Here is a 14,774-nt window from a genome sequence, read left to right on the forward strand (position 1 = left end):
TCCAAATTAAATTCCAAAAATGTCTAAATTAAAAATTTATAATTTATAATTATTAAATTTAATACAAGATGGAAGCATAACTGCCTACCTCTAGTCAAATTAATTAATTTCTAATATGTAATTATAGCCTTTACATAGCCCAGAATTTGGCATATTGTTTGGTGTGTTTATCAGACAAATTATCTGATTTTTTTTTGTTTTTTGTTTTCTGCAAATCAAATTTGCATTTCAAGTTAGTTCATTCTGTGCTAGAAGAAAAGATGAAGATGATTCATGCTCCTTAACAATGTTTATTGTATAACTTTCTTTGAATAAACATTATACATAAAATATTTGAGTATTTTTTTTGGCGTGGAATGCATTATTGTATTTTACATTAATTTATATGAGAGAAATTGTTTTGCTTAACAAGTGTTTCGCATTACAAGTAAGACTCTGGGATGAATGATACTTGTTAAATAAGGTTCCACTGTATAATAAACTTGATAGAATCATGTCAGCACTCAGAATAACACTACAACTTACGTTTAGCACAACACCGCTGAAAGGTTGCCAACCCCTGCTCTACACAATTTCTTTCACGCTCATATCCCCAGGGGAGTTTTTGACGCCACAAATTCTTCCAATTAGAATGGACAGGGGAGGTGTCGCCAATATTAAAGGCATAAAACACACACATAATGAGATATCAAAATAATTTCATAGTAGATAATTTCATTTATTTTCGATATACTCAAATGTGTTTTCATATTAAATTAAAATACTTGTTTGAAGATAAATTTTATCATCATAGATATCTGCATTTATATTGCAGCCAATATGTTAAAATAAAATTATTTTTTAAATTGTGCATTAATTTCAGTTTTATTTTTAAGTAAAATATTTATCCAAATTAAGATGATTATTTTTGCCTATGTAAAATTATGAATTATTTATTTATTTATTTATATATAAATTCAATGCATATTTTTCATAATAAAATTATATACATAATGAATAATTACATTTATGTTTTAGCTACTAAATTCTCTAATAAATCAAATAACAATAGTTCTTATGAATAAATATCAAAATTTATATTAAAGAGATTTGAAATTTTAATTTTCAACTCTAGAAATTTTATAACAGTTTGTATAAAATTATTGTTTTTAAAACAAAAAATAATATATTTCTAAAGCCTTAAAACATGATGATAATGAAATTATTACTTAAAAATAAAAGAATTTTTTAAAATTCGTATTAAGATTTTTTCAATGGTTTTTAAAAATTATTTTAAAATTTAAGAAATTTTTTTTTCTAACAGTATGAACATTTTTATTACGGATTGTTATTCATAAAACATAAATTTTAAAAAGTTTTAAATTCATATTAAGGACAAAACTTAATTAAAATTTGAATATTCATTAAAATTTTAATTTTATTTTATTCAATTGTTGATTATAGTTTTATATGTTAAAGATATAGATGAGACTTAACAATGACAAAGGATTCTTTTTATTTAAATTTTTACGTTTTTTGTTGCTTTATTTTTATTTTACAATTTTATATTTTAATTTTTCTCTTATCTGTACATGATTAATGTTAAGTTATAGTGTGAATATATACCGAGCATGCAATTAATAAAACTTTACTTGCAAAAAGCTTGAGGATAAAAGTACTGAAAATTAAAAGGAGAGCAAAAAATCATGTAAAATAGATCAAGTTTCAATCTTATATTCTATAACCAACATGTAAATGCTCATTTTCAATTTTATCATTAACAACTAAAATTTTATTTAATTTCTTCTAAAATATTGATGATAAATAATATTTGATTTCAGATTTAATCAAAAAAATGTTTAAATTGTTCTATGATTAGAAGAATTTTAAAATTAAGAAAAATAGAAAAATCCATTTATAAGAAAAATATTCTCTTTTATGATGACATTAAAAATAATTTCTTTTCAGGATCACTTTTTTATGTTTTATGATTTAATGTTTCAATTAATTATAACTATATTATATCTTAAAGTTATCATATATAAAATAAATTTATAATTTCCATTTATATAATCATTTTTCTATCAGACAAATTTATCATATATATTTCTTCCGTTTCATCATATTTTTACTTCATTTATTGTATCTTGAAATTGAGTAAATATGATTCCTTCTCTCATCTTTTTGCTTTTTCTTTGTAGTTTCTATCAAACATGAAAGCTTGTCATGGCATTTGGTTCAACGAATCAAGATCATCATTCAATTATTATACTTACTATCTCTTTATCACTCATTAAATATAATTAGCAGTTTAATAGCATAAAACATTTTAAGTTGTTATAAAACTTATTTTGCAGAAATTTTTAAATTTAATATATAATTGTAAAAACTATAATATATCCTTGAATATTTATGTTACTTTTATTTATTTATATTTCTGAAATCATTTTCATTCATGCAACATAAATTTTATTTTTTAGTATTTTCTGCTTATTTAAAAATTTTATGCATTATTTTTTGTTTTAAATATAATTGTATTTCGTTTTATATGATAAAAATTTAAAGTAAGTTTATATGAGGATTATTTATCATATGAATTAATTAATTTAATACTGTTACCATAAAAATTTATTGAAATTATTATAATCTATTAATAAATGAAGTAGATTCTTATAAATGTTCATTTCTCAAAAGTTATGTTTTTGGTATGCTCTTTCATCATCATTTTTCTATTCCTTGTTCCAACATATTGTTGAGCCAGATGAGTCAGATTCCTCCACTTCTTTCTATCATTCCACACATCATGTTTCTCAATGTCTCTTTAATTTATTTTAATCTAGTCTTTTGATGTTTTCCCTAATAACCCGATTTTTCCATCTCTTTCATCTTTGTTTCATCCATAGGTCTCTTGTCAGTAAATGTCGAATCAAACAACTTTCTTGATACTATTTCTTTATTCATTCTTTTTAAATATTTATTTTATACCATTTCAGTCTAGACTGAGTAATTCTGGTGTTTATGTTTATTCACCCTGATCTCTAATCATTTTATTTCTGTTACTATACTCTTCAAACATTTTATTTTCATAGACTTTATACTACTTTTATCTTTCCCAGTTAATGTCCAAGTTTCTCAGGCATAAGTAAGAATAAGAATAAAGAGTCTCTTGTAAGTCTTGTATAAGAGTCTCTTGCATTTAAGAAAAATGTCTTTGGCCCACAACACTGTTATAAAATTCTTGGCTTTGTTTTTCTTGTTATTTCTTTTTATCAATTATTCCATTTCTGGTCAGAACACTGCCAAGATATTTAAAATGGGCTGCATCTTTTTAATTTTATGTTTTTTAAAATTACTTTATCAGTTTTTCCTCATGGCTAAATACTAGTGATGTAACGAATATTCGGTTACTACCCGGTATTCGGCCTATTCGGCCTATTTTTCGCTATTCGGCCGAATACCGAATATTTAAATAACTATTCGGCCAAATACCGAATATTTAGTCACTATTTGGCCGAATACCGAATACCTAAAAACAGGAGTAAGAAATAACAAAAACACAGTAAATTAATCATTCTGGTAACTTTTATTAATGCTGAAAATTAAACTATAATTATTAAAGTTAATAAGAAATAGCATCTAACTCTAGTATTAAATTATTTCGTAATTAAATAATATTATAGCATTTATCTAGCCCATATCTTATGGCATTGATGGCGTGTAGGTTAGAATGTATCGGGCATCAATGTTATTGTTTTGTTAATTATGTTATATTCGTATTCGCGTATATTTTAATATTTTTTACGATATTTTAAAATGATTTACGAAACGTTTTATTGAAACTTATCGTATTTAAAGAAAGGATTATTTATCTATTTCCAGAAGATGAGTAACTAATATATAATTTATTTTATATATAAAGCAAAGAATGAGCATTTTTCATTATATGCAAAAGATAGCATTTGAAATCATGTTAATTTTAAAAATATTGACAAAAACAATAACAACAAAATATCACAAAGCTTCGCAAATAGAAACACCCCAATAATATATTTGAACTGTTCCACAACTGGGGAGAAACTAGACCATAAATCTCCCCACTAAAGTATATCCTTAGGGTACTATTCAGTCTACAAATACGTAGTAAAAACAAAATTCTATTGCTTAATTAAAGAGTTAAAAAGATCGATTGCAAATAAAATAACTTATAAGTTATAACTTACATCTAAATAACAACTGCCGAATCGTATCGGGCTGTTTAAGGCTATTACATAAATTATAAACCAATTTAACACTAGAGGTAGACGTTAGGCTCTATCTCATATTAACTTTAATAATTATAATTTAATTAACTAATTTAAATAATTTAGACCTACTGGAAGAAAAAATCATAGTGACAGCGGGCCAATAGAGAGCAGGGTGCGCGATCCTTACCTTAATTTTTGCGCGCCAATTTTTGTACGTGCGTTAATCAAGCCGAATAGTTTGGCCGAATATTCGGCCATTCAGCCATGCTTCTGGCCGAATATTCGGTATTCGGCTGAGGTTGAATTTACTATTCGTTACATCACTACTAAATACCATTATTTCCTCTTTTCCACATTAACTTTTAGTTTTTAATTTTCAGATATTGATGACTATTTATTCAATTTCACTTGGTTGTAGCCTGGGAAAAAACACAGTTACATCATTATCTTCAAACATTATGGTTACCTCTCTGTACTTACCTATCTCTTCTAGGGTATTGTCCATTTCCACTTTAAAGATTAAAAGAGATAGGATGCTTTCTTGGGATATTCCATTACTGACTGATTTTAAACTGTTCTGATTTACTACATTTGGTTCTTATACAGCTTTCACACTTTTTGTAAATGCCTTTGACTATTTTAATTTCCTGTTTTTTTTTTTTTTTTTTTTTTTTTTAATCTCTCCAGACTCTCAGACTTTTCTGTTTACACTATTGAAGACCTTTCTTAAATACAGGAATAAAAGAGAAAGATTTTTATCCAAATTCTCAGCACTTTTTGAATAGTTCATGTAATGAGATTAAACCTATTATTGATCATTTTATTCGAAATTTATGTTGCTGTTCTCTTAGGTTCAGCTCTTTATCCTAATTTAAATACTTGATGTTTATTTAAATAAACAATTGATAAATTCAAAGAGTGAATTTAATAAAATTTTGTTAATTATGTAAAATAACAGAGTAAAGTGATTCCTGGGTAATTTTGGCACTTTCTTCTTCAGCCCTTTTTATATGTATGAATATTATTATGGCTTTGGTCCAATGTTGTAGTATAGTTTTATTTTTCTACATTTGGTTCATATTTCTTTTATTAGTCATCCTTTCATATATATCCATTTCATAATTCCACAGTTCCTCTCTAATTACAAATTTTCATTTTAATTCAATTATTATAACATTTTTGTTTAATTCGTCTTGTCTAATAGTTTCTCTCATAATGAATTTATATTGTTTGATTGTATATTTATTCTTTTTAAAATAAAAGCAGTTTCAAAATTTCTGCTTTTATCTTGTCTTCAACATTTTTTAAAAATGGAAGAACTGAGCTCTTTCCTTTCTAAATGTTCTCATTCTCTGTTAATTTCTGTATTTGTTTGTGTATGTCTGTGATTTTGTTATTAAAAATGTTCAATATCCATTTCAAACATGTTTCTATATGAGCAACTTTGCTATATAACCTTCTTTTATCCACATCTTATCAACTTACTGAATATTCTTATTTAATACCATAATCTTTTGTCTTTTTCTAACTAGCAATGGCATCAAATATGATATAACAGATTTTTCCTCGGAAATAAAAGAGAATTTATATTCTTTTATTCATTCATTGACGTAACTACTTGCTTAAATATTTCCATAAAATTTCATTTCTAAAATTTGATATTCCATGAAACTTTTTCAGTAATAAACAACCAAACAAACTGGATGTGTGTGTCAAAAATCACCACCATAACCAAAGATTCAGCAAAAGAATAAACTCTTTAATTAATAATCTAATATTTTCAACTGATTTTATTGGCCATCATCAGGTTTACAATGAAGTTAACAATGAACATAAAATAGAATTTACAAAATTTGAACTAAATGGAGCATTTATTTGATTGGATGTTGCCATGCACATTGTAGTAGTCATTTGTGTGTAAAGAACCTCTTATGTTACTTCAAAGATAGATTTTCATGCATGTGATATTGTGTCTGCATCTTTATAAATTACAGCTTTTGCACTTTTACTGGCTTTGTAAATTTCAGTTCTTTCCAAATGTTTTAGATGGGCTTTTTCTTGGGTGAAATGAAGTAATTGTGCTTGTGTAGGTGGACTTGCACCTGATTGTTGACAGCAAATGCCATTTTGAAAAGACTCTTTTTAATTGACTGTTCATTGACTCTTTACTCAAAGAGTATGTCATGACCTATAGATACTCTAACTTGTTTTCAACTCTGTTACTCAGTAAAGGAATGGAACAGACTCCAGGGAGATGTTTTTAGTCATTTGGATCTTTAGCATTTTTGAGTAATGAACAAATTGAACAGTTTCTTTTGAATGCTATTCTGCAGTTATTAGCTTTAATTATTTACTTGTTCATTAATCAAAAATGCTAAATATCCAAATGACTAAAAACATTTTTCTGGAGTCTATTCCATTCCTTTAATGGATAATAGAATTGGGAACAAGTTAGAGTACATACTCTTTGAATGAAGAGTCAATTAAAAAGGGTTTTTCCAAGATGGCATTTGCTATCAATAGTGTTGCCACTCATCTGGTTTTTAATCTGTTATCCGGTTTTTAATTCATTGTAACTATTAATGTTGTCCAGGATTTCGTAGAAATTGTGAAATTATGATGAAACAAAATACTAGCAAATATTTTTATAAATTTACTTTATTTTAACAGTGAAAAACTTCACTCTCACCAAGATTTAATTTGCCATCTTATGCCGACGTATGTTGTAGCTGTCGATCAACTTGTTTTTTTTTTTAATTTCGCTTCTTAATTTAGATTGTTCCTAACCTACCGTCCAGGTCAGCAATTTTCAAAAGGTGGCAACACTAGCTATCAGAAATCAAGTGCAGGTCCACCTACACAACATACAACTACTTCATCACACCCAAAAGAAAGCCCATCTAAAACATTTGGAAAGAACTGAAATTTACAAAGCCAGTAAAAGTGCAAGAGCTGTAATTTATAAAGACGCAGACACAATATTACATACATGAAAATCTATCTTTGAAGTAACATAAGAGGTTTTTTGATACACAAATGACAACTACTATGTGCATGGCAACATCCAATCAAATAAATGCTCCATTTAGTTCAAATTTTATAAATTCTATTTTATGTTCATAGTTAATTTCATTGTAAACCTGATGATGGCCAATAAAATCAGTTGAAAATGTTAGCTTATTGGTTAAAGAGTTTATTTTTTGCTGGATCTTGGTTATTGTAGTGGTTTTTTTTTTTTGTAAAGAGTATGTAGAGACATAATTATGTATATTGCTTTTAATAAATGTTATTTATTGAAAGCATTATTTATGATTTTATTTATCTATCAAAAAATATTATTTGTACCTAATTATTTTGAATAAGAAACATCTGTTCTAGAGAATGGCTGCTTGTTTTTACTTTGGTTTATTAAATTAAAATCTAATAGCCAACTAAAAACAATATTATAGAAAAGAATAAGTTATAATAATTTTGTCATAAATTAGTAATATAGTAGAACCCTGATAAACTGAGATTTTTCATTATCTGAGGCCAACCTGTAAGTGAATATGCTACTTGTAAAGTAATTTAAATACATATGGTGGATGTCATGCCAACAATTGTTCTAACTCAAGTGAAAAATTCACACAAAAGACATTAAGGATCATTTCATTTCCCTGCAAGCGCTTTCAATATAGTAATGCATGTCATCCTCAGGCAGTAATAGAATCAAACCGATTTTGAATGGATTTTTAAAATTGAAGCGATAACATATTAGCTGTTTGGAACATAACATAACAACTTTAAGAATAAGAAATTTTAAAACATTAATTTGATGCTGACTGCATGTCTGGCATTGAATTTGGATACAGCATTTGAATGTACAATAGAACCTCAATTATCTGAAGTAAATGGCTCTGTTATATATTGTAGCATAGAGCCTGACACCTTTACATGTATTGTCATTTAGAGAAAAGAAAGGACCTTTTTTTATGTTAACATTTGGGATGCTGTTTCAATTCTGGAAAAATTGGTTGTATATTTTATTCCCTTGGAAAACTCAATGTCAGAGCTATACACCTGTAAGATTTATTTTCTCAACAGGAAAATAAGTTAACATCTGGCTCAATAAGTACTACAATAACTTCTCGGTTTTCGCGACAATTAATTTCTCCCAACACGCATAAGTTACACACAAATTATGCATATATATAGTATAAATTTTATACATGGGTGAAACTGTCTAGAAGCTCTCTTCCTGCTATTTGTTGGCTTCCAGTTCGATCATCGATCACCTTTTCTCGCTGCTTACCTTGATGTCCGTCCTGCTCATTTCCGAGGTCATCTGTCCAAAATGTCCCTTTCGGTCGACCTTATCACTCTTTTATACACCTCTGCCTCCCCCTTGCTGTTTCATCATCCCTTCTGGGTCTAATGGATGATGTAACGTGAGAAAGCAACAAACAAAGGGTATTGTCTGATAACGGAAAAACATGGCAATCGATCGTCACACACCTGTTATATAAGTGTGACCACCAGAATGCTGGCCAACTGCATATCTGAGCACCAGCATTCTGTTGCGGTGGGGAATTGTGATACTGAACTGTCCAAGTTGGTTGTGCGGCACCACCAAATCCCACTTTGAAATCAGGTAGCGCTGTGAGGAAGGGGGTCTGGTGTACATTTGAGAGGCCCTCTTCACCACACTGCTGTCTCCTTGCAACTCCCCCACCCTCAAATTGCCCAGAATTTGGATTAGTTTGTACAAACAGTTAAAATATCAACATTAGCTCTGTATCTATCTCCCCCTGCTTTTTCTGTGAATTAAGGTGCATGCGTGTTGATGTTACATGATTTTCAAATTAATGTTTTAAGTTTTCTTATTCTTAAAGTTGTTATGTTCCAAATAGCTAATGTCGTTATAGTTTTAATTTTATAAATCCGTTTGAAATCTGTTTGGATCTATTACTGTCTGAGGATGACATGCGTTACTACATCAAAAGTTGCAGGAAAATAAAATGTTTCTTAACACCTTTTGCATGAATTTTTCCCTTGAGTTAGAATATGCTACTTATTCATACTGTAAAAGAAAGTTTAAAATGATAACATGTATTACAAAATTATTTGTTTGTGTTAACTTTTTATCATTTAACTTTAAGTAAGACAAACCATTCATATTAAAAATGTAATTACAATAATGTGCATTTTTTATTCTTAAAACTTTAATTTTTCAATTTTATAATATTTTATTCAGTTTCGTTGAAAATTCCCATGAAAAATATTGTTTGGTGAAATTGACTTAAAAATTTAAGAAGTATTGTTTTATAGTGCAAATAAATATATATATATGTATATATATACACAGACACAAACAGAACTGTTGCTTGTATGAGACCCAGAGATAGATAGGACCCCTGTAGCAATTTTCTTTTCTTTTGAAGAAATGAAATACATAGAATGTTTGTTTTTTGTTAATGAAAAGCAGTCTTAAAGATTTTATTTTCTGTTAGTAAGAATAACATTAATTTTATAGGGGTAGGAATCTATAGAGTACCGAAGTTTTCTCCAGACCTGGAGAAAATCACCAGTTGCCCCACTCAGCAATCCTGTATGTGTGTATATAATATAAATATATATATATATACAGGGTGGGCCAAAAGTAGGTGTCCTCCCTTGTGTATATCTACATGGTACATAAACAAAGACTAAACACAATTGTCTGTATCTTTGTATATGTACTGTCTACATATTACAGTAGAGCGTCGATTATCCGACTCAATTGGGGACTGGGGTTGGTCGGATAACTGAAAAGTCGGATAACCGAAAAGTATGAAAAAATACATTATTAGTATAGTGTATTAGGCCTGGTTTAAATACTAGCCTCCCTTTTATGGTCGAGCCAGTGCTGCCAGCTAAAACATGCAAAAATTTGACAAAAATAATATTAAAGTAGCCGAGACATAACCAAATATTGTAGCGCCACATCACTAGCGGACATTTGAATTTGCCGACTAGAACGCGGTCGGTTAACCGATAAGTCGGTTAATCGGGGGTCAGATAATCGATGCTCTACTGTATATGGAAAAATATAGACAGACAAGTACAGTACATACTGACTGACTTCTAACTGTAAACTTGTTTTTGGTCCACTCTGTACATACTGTACAGTGTATATTAATATATATGATTCCAATAATTAAAATTTGTGATTAATTTATTAATCCATTGATAAATATGGATATTAATGTAATTTTTTTTTTGTTTTGACTTATGAAAGAAATATATGGTAATAACTTAGAGAAAGATAAAAATAATTTTTATAAATGTAAAAATTATATTATTATATATACAGGGTGAGTTTTTATCTTGAGACAATGAAATATCTTAATTGGATCTCATTATTTCGGAAAAAGGTTTAGACAAAAGTTGTAGGGTTTTGAAGGGGCAATCAATTGGTGACTTTGGATGACATTTGAAGGTCAAATCTGTTTTTTTTCAACAGCAATACAAATTTTTGATGCCGGCAATGGAAAGAGCAGGAAATTTCACAATTGGATATACCCTTGACCTTAAGGTCTAGGTCAAAGGTCAAGATTATTTTAAGGTTAAAATTAAAAACTTTTTCTGATGGGAAACCATACTTTTTATTACTGGAATAGACAGAGAGGTAAAATTTACATTTTTTCATGATCTTATTACTTTGGCCTTTAAAAGCATTCACTACTTTTAGCGCTACCCAGAAGCAACAATGTGGACGTAGTAGTTTTCTGCTCCCTTTGAAGTGCTTATTTTCAGTGAGTCCCCTTGCCTCTCACTATTGGGGTGCTTGTTTTCAGTGAGTCACTTTACTTCTCACCATTGCTTGAGATATTGATTTTGGGAAAAATTTTATAACAAATGTTCAAAATGATGCCCTTCCATTTTGATGTATTTGTTGAGCCGCTCTTCAAATAATTGCGCTTGAGGTGACCTTCAGAAGTCAAATTCGGGGTACTCAAGGTCAGAGCTGATTGTGAAATTTCCCACTCTTTCCAATTGCCCCTTCGAAACCCTATTTTGTCTACACCTTTTTCCAAAATAATGAGATCCAATTAAGATATTTCGTTGTCTCAAGATAAAAAACTTACCCTGTATAAACATAAACTCACAAACCTGATTTATATTTGACCAAAGACTGCCAAATTATTAGGTTATAGGGTAAAGTTGGGCAATGACAGTGGGTAATCCTGCTCACTTAGGTATCTCAAAACAGAATGGAATTGTGAATGTGTGATTGATGTGGCCAGCTAGCAAATGTCATTGTAAGTCTATAGTTATGTAGTGGACCTCATCAGAAAGTTTCTTTTCTTTCATTTGTGTTGTTTTTTGAAGTGAATTCTTAGAAAATTTTGCAAATTTCAACTGAAGATAAGCACATCTTTATTTTAAATTGTTAGTTATAATCATTGTGTGTATAATCTACATATATTTATCTTTTCATTCCTGCTTTTTGTTTGATTTATAATATACTGTTAGGCAAATAAAAAAAGCACCAGATCCAATACGGCAGTGAAGGGTAAAGACACTCATTTAAGTCAAGTACAACTACAGTGCCTTTAGATAATATTTCTCGTGTTTCTTGCATTTTATACAATACTAAATAACAAAAATTGAGAAGACAATAAAAAACATTTACAAATTCTAATAGTTACTCCAGAAAATTGCAAACTAGAGGCATTAGAAAGTAAAAATCTGAGACAAGACAGAAATGCAAGAAAAATAGTCACAAAGATGTAGAGGTGCAGAAAGTCCAAATAATTATAAATGTGACTATTTTCTATGCAAATCTTCAAGTAAAATTAAGAGAATCATTGAACAGTAATACTTGACATAGTCAGATATTCCTACTTGATGGATAGCATTGGAAATTGATTAATAAAATTTTTTAAAATGACCTAAAGTAAATAACATCAAGTTGTAAAGTACACTTTACATTTACACTTAATTAATATGTTTGTATAAATTGTGTGTTGTTTTAGTTTTCTCTTAGAGGCACAACATTACCCTAATATGGTTATATAATTAATTAAAAATTAAATAATTTGTTTAGAGGTAGGCTTTTATACTACCACTTTGTACTAGATTTAATAATTATAATAAATTTAATTTAATTTACATTTTCTGGAAGAAAAAATCTGCCTGAAGTGGGACTCGGAATTGCAGGTTCAAGTCCCACTCTGAGCCAATTCTTTTCTATCAGAAAATTCTAAATTAAATTAAATTAGTTGTAATTATTAAATCTAATATGAGATAGCAGCATAACTGCCTATCTCTAGACAAATTAATTTAGTATTTAATTAATTACATAGCCATTACTCCCAATAATTTGGCAGTTGCTTGGCTGTAAAAATATTTTGCCATAGGAATTTAAAATATTTTATTTATTTCTAATTTCTCTGATGATATTAATCACATAAACTTCAAAATCATTCAGATAAATTAGTTAAGATATTCTTAACATATGAGTAATTTATTATACAATAGACCCGGTAATTTATTATACAGTAGTATAACACGGAACTTATCTACTGTGTTATAGGGGGGGTCTACTGTATTTTACTGATATAATAATAATCTCTAAATTGATATGAAAAATCCTCAGTGCCAATGTCTTTGACAATTATAGTTAAATTTATAGTTGTTAAACAACTGAAAAACCAAACCTTTCCTTAAATAAATTTGCATAAATACTTATTTCTAATATTGCCTTGAACTGCTCGTCAGGGTATTTAATTATACATCATTGTACTAACAAGTTTTATAATGTTGTATAAATGGTGTAGCCAGCCATTAACTCTAAACTTTATACTTTATATTTTTTTCAGGGGAAACCATCCATGTGTGTCCAGCAGGTTTCCTGAATTTGGAAGGTATTGGTTGGCTATTACAAATTTATCTCTGTCAGACTTTTTTTTCTTTGATGTTAGTACAATAATGTACTGTTATGTTTGCATGTTAAATCTTATAAAAAAATTTTGATGCAACTTATATAGTTTATGTATTTATAGACCACTTCGTGAAAATGATATATTGTCACCTGAGCAAGGTAGAAGTGTTGCCAAAGAAATTGGTGCTCCCTATTATGAAACAAGTGTTTTGACTCATTTTGGTGTTGGAGAAGTTTTTGAAAATGTTGTTAGAGCTGCTCTTCTTGCTCGAAGACAACAGCGATTTTGGATGACTAATCTGAAACATGTGCAACGTCCACTAATTCAGGTCTCTCATTTTTTATAAATAATAGTGAAAAATTTATATTAACTAATTCCTTCTATTTTGATTTATGTTAAGTTTGATTATTGATTTAATGATAATAAAGTTAATCTAAATCAGATATCTTGTTTTTAATTTACAAATTTCCATTAAAATGGTAGAAATATAATTAAACATTATATTTCTACTGTTTTTGTCATTTAATTTTATTCTATTATTATTAAATTTAATAATAAAAATAATAAAAGAGCCTATTAGGTGATATATTTGAATTTCTGACCATTAAGATATTAATTATAAATTAAACTTTGCCAATATTTACAATAACAACATTTATTTTAATACTATTGAGTGTTGGTGAAATAAAATTTAATCATATTTTCTCTCTTGTCCTCTTCTGTTTTTAATAGATTGGAAAAATTTCATATATTAAGGACACTCTTCTTTTTTCAATTATCTATATCTATATTTCTAAAGTTTGTCTTTTTTTACTATTTCTGTTCATTTTTTTGTTGACCAAGTTGGTTTGCTGTTTCAAAATCAAACACCGTTAATCAATAAGTTAATAAATGTTATTTGTATTAAAGTATTCAAATATTTAAAATAAATGAAAACACTTTTTAATTATGATACTTATATTTTCACTGTTTTATAAAATAATTGCAAAGATTTTCAACATATCATTTTGTGAATATGAATTATAACAAGATTGTTGACATTTCAGTGAATAAAATACATTCATAAATTTAATTACTTTTATCTTAAAATAATTTTATAAAAATGAAACAAGCAATTATTTATTGTAACATCACAATGCTGGCAATTTTTTTATCATATTTTTAATTTATTTAAATTATATGCTCTCCACCTTAAATTAGTGGTTTTGCCCCTGTACATCAAACTTTTCCAGCTAGCAATAGAGTTGTGCCAGTCATTTATCTAACTCCTTTCAGGGAAAATTTTTGAATTGAAATAATGTGATTTCCAGTGCAAACCAGAAATTCATATATAGTTAATCAGGGCCTCCTGCCCCAAAGCTTCACTGTAGCCAAGTTGTAAAGTCTTTGAAAGTATATTTAGTCTCGACTTTCATCTATCTAACTGTCCTCAAGATTAAGGAAGGACAGACAGACAAACAACAGACTGATGACAGTAGAAATTTATAGGTTTACAATTTTTTTCAAATTGCAGGCAATAATTGTTTTGAATAAAGTTATGATAAATATCATGTAAAGTACTATTTTTAGTATCTTAGGAAACCGACACTAAATGCGGTCGGTAAAACTTCCGTTAACCTAACGGGTACTTTACGCGGATTCGAGA

General features: G+C 28.2%; 1 protein-coding gene across 6 annotated transcripts in view; it reads left to right on the plus strand.

The window, feature by feature from the left end:
- LOC136988919 (rho-related BTB domain-containing protein 1-like) overlaps positions 1-14,774 on the plus strand; it is a 128,638-nt gene that overhangs the window by 87,689 nt on the left and 26,175 nt on the right. For 5 of the 6 annotated variants that reach the window (XM_067286933.1, XM_067286936.1, XM_067286932.1 and 2 more), the window contains exons 5-6: positions 13,067-13,111; positions 13,250-13,457. In XM_067286933.1, coding sequence (XP_067143034.1) covers positions 13,067-13,111; positions 13,250-13,457 — 253 coding nt within the window. The remainder of the gene's footprint in view (positions 1-13,066; positions 13,112-13,249; positions 13,458-14,774) is intronic. The other variant, XM_067286938.1, reaches the window with a different exon arrangement.

The sequence above is a fragment of the Centruroides vittatus genome, unplaced genomic scaffold, assembly GCF_030686945.1.
Source record: "Centruroides vittatus isolate TY-2023 unplaced genomic scaffold, ASM3068694v2 scaffold_386, whole genome shotgun sequence".
NCBI lineage: Eukaryota > Metazoa > Arthropoda > Arachnida > Scorpiones > Buthidae > Centruroides > Centruroides vittatus.